The following is an 11,919-nucleotide window of genomic DNA, read 5'->3' as shown; positions in this document are numbered from 1 at the left end:
TGGTCATGATATAAGCCCTACCCCAAAAATAAGCCCCAGTTAAGATCGTCAAGAACACACGGATGTGTTGAATTTTAAAATAATATTATTAACACCCATTGACTGAGGTTATCGTACTCTGCTCTCTATTTTCGGACAATTCAGATACCCAACAACTTGTCTTTGCAGAAAGTCATAAGATTCTTTCCCTGGGAGTCTTCCACAATTCTTACTGTAACCCTAATCATCACTCACACTTGACGTTTGAGATCCTTGGCCCATAAACACTGGCAGGTGTACTTTGATCGGACAAAGTACAGACAACGCGCATAAAGCATGCACACTTGATAACGAATGGCTGTCGTTGTGTCTTCTCTACTTAACCGGAGCAATTTTGCGTTGCCACTCCGGTCTCGTAAGTCTTCAATTAACCCCCCCCACCCCACCAGACAAGATGAGTGCAGAAAGAAAGAGCTATTCTGTCGAGTTCAAGAAAGGAATCGTGGAGGACTCTCTGGAAAAAATCTGATGGCTTTCTGCAAAGAGAAGAAGTTAGATCTTTGAATGGTCCGAAAATGGCGTACAGCGTACAATAACCTCAGTCAACAGGCAGACGAGGGAAATGCTAAGAAGTGCAAGTGTGGATCAGGTCGGCAACCATTATTTCCTGAGCTGGAGGACATCATCTGTGAATGGATTGTTAACAGGAGAGCAAAGGCTTTGTTGCGCGCAGGGCTGATATTCAAGCATTTGCCCTTGCAGTGGCACCACAGTTAGAAATATCCCTAGAAGAATTCAAAGCATCACAGCATTGGCTGGATGGATTCCTTCAGCGATTTGAACTGTCTCTAAGAAGATCAACAACACTGTTCAAGCTGGAAGATACTGAAGTTATTAAACGTGCACTTGTGTTTAAGTCCTTTGTTGATGACATTGACTTTTCTAAATACCAACTCTCCAACATGATTGCTATGGATGAAACTGCAGCGTTTATGGGCCAAGCATCTCAAACAATTGATCAGAGGGATGCCTTGTCAATCTACATTCCCTCCACTGGTTAAGAGAGTGCACGTGTTCCCTATATTTTGGCAGTTCATCTAGATGGAAAGAAAACCCCACCTCTAATCATTATTAAGGGCAAGAAAGATAAGACTGAACGTATTTCAGGCATTTACATTCTTGAAACCGAAAAAGCCTGGTGCACACAAGCAGTTATAAGGAAGTGGGTCGATGTAATGCTTCCACTTGTTTTGCGAGGTGGAGAAAGAGGTCTGCCAGTCTGGGATTCAGCCAGCACTTACCACTTTAAAGAAATGAAGAAATTCCTTGCACGGAGAAGAATAGATCAAATAATGATTCCCGCAGGAATGACTGCCTATCTCCAGACTCTTGATATTGCAATAAACAAGTCATTCAAGGACCATTTGCACATGGAACTCAATGACTACATTGAAAATAGAATGGAGAGAAATCAGCATGGAAACTTTGCGAAGCCTAGCCTGCAAGAGGTATGCTACTGGATAAGAATAAAAGTTTAGATACTGTAAACAATGAATACAAACTGGCATCCCTCAAAAGCGTTAGATTTGGACATCAAATTAAGGTTTTCTTCTGGCATGGATATGGTGTCTTGCAAACCCTGATGTTTTTTAAGCTTAAGAAAGAAACTTTACCTGTTGTGTTAAGAATTTCTGTCTTAAATTATTTATTAAGAGAGCGTTATTGTACTTGCCAGTTCACAAGTTCTGTGCACTTGGACTTCCTTTGGTTTATTTCTTGGTTGACTTTCCTCCTGAGTACTAATCAGAAAGGAAAAGAAAACTGAAATACAGACTGCAGCTGCCATTATCTCCAGTATACAGAAGCACAGTTTTGCACATGGCACACACAAAATCAAGATACACAACCCGTCCAAAGCACCACTACTCACTTAAATCAGCCCCACAAAAATTAAATTAAATTATATTAGAACAAAAAGTATTGAAATAAAAAATGAACAGTAAAATAAAAAGGTAGTCACAAGCAGGCAAGCAGATAGTAGCACTAACATCAAATGGACCAATTTCCAACTATTTAAGCTGACTAAAACAAAGTAAAATATAGAACTGGCAAATGCTGATATAATCCTCACAGAACTACTAAAATACATCAAATAAACGAGCTGCCTTTGTAAAAATGATTTAAACTTGCCTCAAAACTAGAGTATAAAGCAGCTTTATTTAGCAGAAACTTGGGCAGTACATCCAGCCCTTTGATGTCAAACCCTGAGCTGTTGGACATGCTCCACTTAAAGAAATCCCAATCCCACAGAGCCACACTCTCCAGGGATCTAAACCTTATCATCACAATGAACAAAACATGCTGGAGGGATAGGTTCCTGACCCATAGGCTCCCTATACTCTGAAATAGACTGGCCATACATGTCAAGCAGAGCACCTCATTGGCCCTCTTCAAAAGGAACTTTGATGATTGGATGGGAGATAGGAAATTCACCCCGGGGATCATGTCAGTCACCCTGCTAGACAGGGGCCCAGAGAAGTAAATATTTTGAGAAAAAATTTCCAGGGAATTGTTATGGCTAGGCTTGCATAGGCCTTAGGGTCGATAGCCTAGTACCAATCTATGAACCTATAAGTCATTTAGAAACATCACCCACTCCAAAAAAAGGATAAATGGAATACTCTGGGTTTGGTTTGATGATGCATGAAATACCCTTTACTATGGAATTAGGGAATCTGCCACTCCCCAGAAACTTGATCTGTAAACCTACACAAGATATTCCAATATCACACACTAACCCCCCATGTGTATGCATTTTATCTGTTTGCTTGCTTTTTGTGACCTGTGGATTGAGATAGGAGAAGCTGTTTCATTTACCATACACCAGACACCCACATATATTTCCTTTGTTTTATTTACTTTGTTAGTTGCTTGACTGTGTTCTTGAACTGCCCAATTATCAATTTCTTCTTTAGTGGGACATTGTTGTATAATAGTCTCTTGTCTGGCAAGCTATAGCAAAGAAAATGGTGATTCCACTTTGGTCATGAAGTTAGAACAAGGATGAGAGGAGCAAAGTCCCCATTTAAGTCCTTGTTTTAACTTTTGTATGAGGATTGCTGTTTTATTATATGCCTGCTTCCCCTAGACATCCTTAAGACAAAAGTATTTCTAGTTGTATAAATACATTTCATTGCTAGTTAATATAGTTAAAGAACAGCATTGCTTTTCTGAGGACATTCTTTCAGTTGTCCCTCAATGAAATGTTTAATATATTAGTAGGAGCTAATCTAGATATACATTTCAGTGATCAAAGATAGGATGAAAGGTAAAATTGGTAGTGTAACCATTTTAGGTGGAGTCTATGATGATGTTTAGTATGACAGTTTCAGTTGTCAATGTTTTTTGAATATTTACTTGCACTTTGAACAGTGATAGCCCCATGATTACATTACATGATCATTGTGACTTGAGGACGGAAAAGCTTCTTAAGTAAGCAGAGTAACTGTGTAGAACTTAACGGTGCTATTTATTTTCAAGTTAACTTATCTGTATGTCTTCCAAGAGAATTTCATTTGAGACACGTGCTCCTCTTCAGTATGGTACTAGCTCTCAGCTAGTGCGAGAGATTTTTTTCTGTTCTAAATGTTTTATGGTAGACATGTTTGTGTTAGGCGTGTCATTTCCCGCATCCATCACTGATATGTGCTGCTTTACAACAGCTGACTACTGAAAGGAGACTTGCCTTCTGGCTGTAAAAGGTGGCATAGGAGATCCTGCTGAATTTCATTTTAAGAACCATTACTGTTAAGTTTGTATGAAATTGGTCTGGCTTCACTATTAGGATTTAATTAGTTATTATAGGTTAGTAATTCTGTCTGTGTACTGACAAGTATAGAATGAGTCAGTATTGCTGCACTAACTCGTTGTTTGTCTCTTTTTAGGTTTGCCTTCATCATTTCCAATAGATGGAACAGTGTTTAGCAGCTGGTTGGCACAGTCTGTCCATATTACTACTGAGGAAATGATGAGTCAGTGGCCTTTAAACAATGGCCATCAGGACGCTGCAGCTGCTTTACTTACCAAGGAGCTTTTGCAAGATGAGACTTTTTTGCGCCTTATAATGGAGCAGTCCCTTAATTCCTCATTACAGCAAGCAGAAGAAACCAAGAAATCTAAAAACAAAATACGGATGAGCAGTAGAAAAAGAACATCTAAAAATGGTATAGGTGCAATATACAAGAGCAATCCAGCAAACATAAACCAATGGACAAGTTTAAAATGTGTTACAGACGATGCAGTCAAATGCAGTAATCATGACTGTAAAACAAACAGACAAGGGAGGGGTCTTGGCAAGTCTTCCCTTGTTCGTAAAAGGACCACTGAGGGTAAAAAGGCAGCTAAAAAGATGCCCTCACATCAGCAGCTTTCAAAATCAAAATTGTCTCACACAGCACTAGCAATGGTTACTCCAGAAAATCATAGTGAGGAACGTAACTGTTTCCAGTCAAAACAGAACTCTTTAGATAAAGTGCCTGGATCAGCGGGTTGTCCAAAAACTGTTGTGAGGTTTAAATTACCAGATGATGGTAAGGTTGGTCAGATGTCACATATCAAGAAACGTGGCACAGTGGACAGACCACATGTCAGTAATGTGTCACATTTTGTCGAGACTGATGGCTACTTTTCTGATGTGGAAATTAGTGACTCTGACATGGAATCCAGTAAAGGGAGAACACAGTTAAGTTCGCTGGATTCAGGAAATGAAGATATTGTCAGGATGGGAATTCTGGCATCCTAGGCTACCACTGTTTTATAAACCAATGACAGCAACAAGACCCAAATCCAGATTCAGCTGCCATGTTTTTACTTTTTGCCTGTCATCATAGCTGAGTTTCTTTTTCTGAAAATGTTATGGATTGGATTAAGCACTATTGTCTTTATCTGCCCTTCTCTCTGAGACAGATGTGTGGGTTAAGTATGGGTGACGCTTCACATTTACAGATTTTCTGTGTTATTGCACCTTTGTGCATACCCAGCTGTTAACCTACAAGCATGTGCATTACAGAAGCTGTCTGCCTAGGAGCTAATAATGTGATGTTTCACGTTCATTTATTTGTGTGTTACATTTGTTTCTTTTTGTCACCATCTGCTGTTTCTGCAAAAACTAGTTAATGGGCATTACTCAGTCTAAGTTCTTGTATTGAATCTATAAGGACCTACAAATGTGGACACAGCTACGGTTCTTGGATGCAGTTTTACCTGTAAGTTATATATAGTTAAGTGACATTGAAACAGTAGAATGAGCGGCATTACATTAAAAAAGCACAATAGCTCATAAAAGAAAGCACTTATAGGCATAAAAGCAAATTTATATTTTTAATTAAATCTTAAGTTTTTGTTCGATGTTCTGGGTTCACTTGCTTTACTGTAGGGCTTTGAAACTGTTTTGAGCAACATAAGCAGTTTCCACACAGACAAACCTTTGACACGCCAAGTTTTTTGCAGAACTAAAACTTGTCATTTTTTTTAGGTTATTAGTCAGTAAGATTAGTTTTTAAACTATAGGTTTGCAGATATGGCTGTGACCTTGGTCAGCTTTAGTAAACTACCATTTCCTTGTTATAAAATCCAGTTCTTCATATCTAAGTAACTCTAGCCTCTACTGTTATACATAGCAAAGAAAAGAAAACGCAAGATGGGTATGTATATACGTGCACATATGCACACTTGCATGTGCACAAGCATGCACACACACACAACACAACACAGACACGACAGATGGACTCAGTGTGGATGAGAGTGTAGGCATGTGTTAAGGTTTTTCTGCCCCACATGTGAGGGCATTGTGACAAACATATCTTGTATTGCCTGAAGCAGAAACAACAAAGACTGTTTGTTTTCCTGGCAGTTGGTAGATCTTGCAGAGGGACTTGTGGTTTTTGTGGTACTGTATATGTTGACAGCCTTCCAGTTCATATCTGTTTCATGAAACCTTTAGACTCTTTGAATGGTTTTGGCATTTTCCTCGTGAACAGCTCCTGTGGGAGTAAGCCACATATTTGAAGCAGTGTAACTGTATTGACTTAATACATATAGGCATGAGTTTAAATTAAGACCAGTCTGAGCTTTTCTCTTGCAAGCATGAGTTGAATCTGCGAAAGCTAAACTTACATTCGATCAGCTGCTTCAGTTTTAGAGGTAGGTCAGGTGTCACAGCATACTGTAGCATTTAACGAAGTATTAGTCAAAAAGCAGATGTCAGGCATGTAACTTACTCAAGAAAATCGCTTGCAGCAGGTCACAAGAAATTGAAATATCCTTGCCACTGGTATGACATAGCATCCAGTTTTATGACATTTTCCATATAAAAATGGGTAACTGCAAAAGTTCCCTGCTGCTTTTCTCATTGTGATGGCTTACATCCTGAATGTTTGTGACAAGTGGTGTCATGTTCTATCATTGACAAGGCTTTCTGCATTTGGTCAGTTCATGTTTCCTTTATTTACACTTCATGTATTCTTCAGAAATATTTTTCTGATAAGTAGCCCTCTGGCCAGAAGTTATTCATGCTCATGTCCTGCAGGTTAGATTTTAGACTAGTTTGTCTTGGTCCTTATTGGGCTGCTTGGCCAGAACAATTCTGAATCCCCTGATAAACATAATTTCTAATACAGTGTATCAGAATTGGTATGTTTTAAAAGTGCATTAAAGTCACAGTCTGGCAGTTCAGCACATAGAATAAAGCACTTCGGTTATATGGGTCCTGGAATTACAAAAAAGGAAAACAATAAGAGTGCCCTACTTCCGACAAACGGGAATACTCCGAGATGCATCAGTCTTAGGCTTTGTAAATATAGATCCTTATTTTCACACAGTCAGTCTCACCGTTCTGTGACTTGCAGTTAAAAGTCTCCGAATTTAAAACTATTACCTGGATAAATGCTGTAAACTGCTAGTGAGCTGCATGCAACAGAGAAGGGAATAATTCCCTCTGTCTCTATCTGCAAACTTTGTGATCGTAAGCAAGTGATGTAACTCGAGTCAGCTTGTCTTATATTACAAAACAGAAGAAATTCAGACAATCAAAGAAAAAGCTAATTAAACTACACCAAACTTCTCAGGATTATTATTTAGCAACCTTATTGGCTATTTTTTGTTATCATTACATCTGCATAGCTGAATCCCAACAGTGTAGTCTTACTTTCTGATTCTTTGGCAGATAATGAATTAATGAGTGAATAAATAAATAAATAAATATAGAGCAGCATGTTTACTTTCTTCTGGGGTTGTATAGTTCTCAGTTATTACCTGTAGAGATCAGAACAGGACTGCAGATTCCAGTCAGTCTTACTCTGCCTATGCCTGTTCTGTCGCCTTGTGCTTGATGCAGTAGGCATTGAGATGTTGCAACACCTGTCATCCCCTATACTTGCATCCCTTATAGTGACCTTGTAGACCTACTTATGTCCGCAGATTTAAAAAGATTAGGATTGTAGCAAATAGGCAGCGTGGTCCCCTCAGAAAATCTAAACTGGCCTTCGCTGCTCGTCCTCCACATTCTCACCAGCCAGTGCCTGAGCAACTGTCTTCCTTTAATAGGTCTGAATAGTCTTTGGTGAAAGTCCACTCATTAATCATGTTTGTCATAAAACCATAAGATGGCTCCGTGGTTTAGAGAGATGAAGCCTGGATATGCCCCAGACTGCCTGAGTTTGATTAACGACCTGGGTGTTTGATTAACTACCTGGGTGTTTGATTAATGACCGACCTGGGTGTTTGAGGAATGACCTGGGTGTTTGAGGAATGACCTGGGTGTTTGAGGAATGACCTGGGTGTTTGATTAACGACCTGGGTGTTTGAGGAATGAGCTCACTAGGGATGAGAGAGAAATTTTGAGGTTCCTCACCTCTTCCTTCCAGGGGAAAGTTGGGATTCTGTGTTTCCTGGAATGTGTATTCTTCCAGCATTCCATGATGGAGACCTGAGATTGATGAGGGCATCTGCCTTCTAATTAGTTATAGAAGGGTAGCCTTACTCATTGAGATGCATCCTCACATTGCCTCATTGCATGGCGATCACTTGGGACCTTGCAACCATGTGTAGGGACCACTAGATCTTGTGAGACCAAAGAAGAACTCCTTTGATAAAGGCCAGAAATGGCTGTGCTTTCACCCCATAAACAAAAAAGAGAAACGAGTGGGTGATTGTGTCCACAGTGTTGGCTTGATCAGCATAAGGCATGGAAGAGACAAAAAATTTTCAAAAATATATTTTAGACTCCTAAAAATATTCTGCAGTTGAAGTCTGTTTGTAACAAATCCTGTTTCCTCCCTTAACTTTAATATTGCTTAGTAAAAATCTATTTCATTCTATTTGATGCCACAGTCATCAGTGACTTTTCTGTGATACATCTTTATGGTTGCAGCTGTACCAGCTACACGGGTATCAGATGATGATGTTAGGATTTCTGTCTGGAATAATTATCTTTCTATACACATGACATTATAGTGTATTTTTTTATTATTTATTCTTTTTTGCTGAATAGTGTATTGCTTTTACATTTTTATTATTCAAACAAAACGTTTGAGATGAAATCTGGCTTCGTCATAAGATTCCAGCAGAAATAGTGAAAGCGACCAAAGTTTAAGAACTTACCTTCATTTTTATTAAAGCAACCTCTTGGCTGAATATTTTCAGCATTTTGTTATCAAATTCGTGGTATAGGTGTTTCTTTAGACCATGGAATGAAAGTGGGAATTTTTTTTTGTCAGCTTTAGACAGCTTTGTTTTTCAGCCCTCAAATATGTATTGCATTTGCTTTGTAACATTCCAAATTTAATATAAAGTGCACCTATTTTCATTGGTAAGCAGATTTCTAAAAATTGTGTTGAAATTTTGAGCCAAAAATGCTGAAAGGTACAGAATTTATAAGCTTGGATTTATTTAAGGTTTTGAACACTATCTTGTGACTTAAAATTTCAGTGTTTTGATAACAAGTTGATAACTATAACTTTATACCACATCATGAAGCAAATAATTGTGCTTATGGGATAGTGCCTTTTTATAAAATTAATATGCTAAAACTTTGAAAGGGAGGCATTAAAAACTGCTAAAACAGTAAGCGTACATTTATTTTTGTAATACAGCTTGCTTTTATTTTTTCCCTTCCTCCGCAGGAACACTACTAGATGGTTGCACTACCTGTATTCAGTTAATCCACATTCATTCCATGGAATGGGAGCTGGCCATCCCTGTGCTAGGTGAAAGCCCTGTGGCCAATTTTCTCCCATCACAGAAGCCTTAATAGCCCATCTATTCCCTCAGCAGAAAGAGTCAAGTGGTAAGAATCAGGCCAGCTTTTAAGTCTTGTAGAGCAGATTACCCTTCCCTTCCCACATGTAAGCTGCTTGTGGACTCAAAATTGCTATCTTATCAGAGAAAGGAAGGATATGTGCTACAACATACATTTCCTGTTTCCCTAGCTCATTGGGAAAGTGCTTGTCCACATAGCACAAGCCATCGAGGCCAGGCAGCCCTATCCTTGTAGCAGATTAACTCAATAACACTAGAGTTGTGCACACTGAATGTTGTCATTGTAGCACTGTACCTTAGGCAGTTTGTACAGTTATGATTCCAGTATTTAGTATCTTACTTATTGAAAGTAAGCTTTTTTTTTCATTTTGACATATAAGGCCAATTTTTCTTGATGTCTACATTATACCACAAAAATGCTGTTGAAAAATGCATGGTTTGTATCATGATGTATCTGAAAAAATAATCCATTCAGAAAATGGTAATATTTGCAGTCCAGGTGTACATTTGGAGTTGACATGTTTGTTTACCTATGCAATATGATCCCTTAAGGGGAAGAAGATGCTCATTCTTATCAATATTTAGATATAGTGAGCAGTGCTTTAACTTTGGACCCTTTTCACTTGGAAGCCATTTCTAAGTGAGAATATCGTGTTTTGACCTGCTGCAAGAGATTGTCGAGTGTGTACTTGCAATATAAGTTAAAATACAGCTATGTAGTGCCATGAATAATGAGTTGTAATTCAGTCTATTAACCATGAATGATTTACAGCTTTATAACATTGTGTGAAATTACAGATAACTGGTATATCCTAAAATGTCCAACAAGAGTCCCTGATCTTTCCCAGATATAGTGTTTAAATGTGGTGTCTGCAGTATTTCTGCATTTATGTAATTATCTACAAGAAAGAAACATTGCACAGGTCCCTTGTATTAAAAAGAATTGCACTCTTATTTTCTGTCATGCATTTCACTGTCTAGCTATTTCCACACCCTTTAGATTATTTCATCACCACCACTTAAAAAAAACATTGCTCTTCAGATTCTGTTTGCATAGTTGATCATCATCGGTCATACTCTTGACTTTTGTTTTGTTAGTGATTTTCTAGATTTATTCTATTAAGGTCATCATACTTGATTAACATTATAATGTGCAGCCAATGTACTTTTAGTTGCTGGCCCTCTAACAGCTCTTGACGATCAGATTAATATAGTGGTTGTTCTAGGATTAGCTTTAACATGACTTAAAGAAACATTCCACATGAAATGTGTCTAACAGTTGTTCACTGGTTAAGGTGTCAGCCCCACAACTACAAGATATGATGTTCAGTCCTGACCTCCTCTCACTGTTTGTGATGCTTGCATTTTTTTGCTCATGTTTTCTTGGATTCTTCTGTTTCATCCCCTAAAAAAATCCTGATTGATTGAGTGGCTACTCTAACTTTTCCATAATGTAATACATTTACCTTTAGACACGTATTGTAGGTAAAAAGGACAAAGAAGGAGCAGTTCACTCACTTGAATTCTTAACAAGCACACTAAAAATACTTTCTTATTTTTTAAGCAAATGCATTAGATTACTTATTGTGCATAAGTGATTCTGTAATACAGTATTTTTTTTTCTTTTTCCAGGAGGAAGTCATCAAAGGATTAGTATAACTGACTTTAACTGTAACATAGAGACAAAATAATATATAATAATCGAAATAGCTTTCGTTCTATTTTGGGACATACAGTAGCCCATTTTGTGATAAAGCCTAATGCAGAGAGAAGCCTTCAGAACTATTTGAAAACTAATAGTAACACACCAAGATGGGGTTTTAGCATGACCCTAACAGTATTACTTAAAAATATTCTGTTTTTGATATTTTGTTTAAAATAGTCTTACACCTGACAAACGTAGTGATTTACTTATTTCATGAATTACTACTTTCCGTTTGTGTGTGTGTGTGTGTGTGTGTGTGTGTGTGTGTGTGTGTGTGTGTGTGTGTGTGTGTGTGTGTGTGCGCTAACTATTAAGGATAAAGTTGATTTACTCTTTCCATACTAGGTGTGTGTGTGTGTGTGTGTGTGTGTGTGTGTGTGTGTGTGTGTGTGTGTGTGTGTGTGTGTGAACTATTAAGGATAAAGTTTATTTACTCTTTCCATACTGAATGTGTGCGTGTGTGTGACTATTAAGGATAACGTTTATTTACTCTTTCCATACTGGATGTGTGTGTGTGTGTGTGTGTGTGTGTGTGTGTGTGTGTGTGTGTGTGACTATTAAGGATAACGTTTATTTACTCTTTCCATACTGGATAGTAGACATCCTGTGCATTGTGTACTTTTTCATGCAACCTGCAAGCATTTCCCTTTAGCACTTTGGTGAGTTGAATGGCCGTAGGTGCCAGCACTTACATAGACAAATGAGAAATGATCATAGAAATTGATATATTTTCGTACAAATACATGTAATATGATTCTTAAATCAGGGAATAAATAGTTAAAAAAACAAGGTAAAAGCATTTTCTGGGATGTTATTGTGAAAAAATTACTTTACCGTGGCTTCATCTTAAAATCTTGTATAGTGTTTAATAATGTATAGTACATACATAGAAATGTTATTCTAACATGATCGTAAAATAT

At 37.9% G+C, this 11,919-nt stretch overlaps 1 protein-coding gene across 1 annotated transcript in view; it reads left to right on the top strand.

Annotated features, from left to right (window-relative positions):
• The window catches only part of JADE2 (jade family PHD finger 2), a 1,051,451-nt gene extending 1,040,084 nt beyond the window's left edge, over positions 1-11,367 (top strand). Inside the window, exon 12 of the mRNA XM_044069238.1 lies at positions 3,924-11,367. Within this exon, the coding sequence (XP_043925173.1) occupies positions 3,924-4,780 (857 nt within the window). The 3' untranslated portion in view covers positions 4,781-11,367. The remainder of the gene's footprint in view (positions 1-3,923) is intronic.
• Positions 11,368-11,919: the final 552 nt, after the last annotated feature.

This window comes from Protopterus annectens, chromosome 4.part0, assembly GCF_019279795.1.
Source record: "Protopterus annectens isolate FY-2018-M chromosome 4.part0, PAN1.0, whole genome shotgun sequence".
In the NCBI taxonomy this organism is placed as follows: Eukaryota; Metazoa; Chordata; order Ceratodontiformes; family Protopteridae; genus Protopterus; species Protopterus annectens.
Note: the sequence above shows the minus strand (reverse complement) of the source record. Positions and strands in the feature narration are given on the sequence as shown.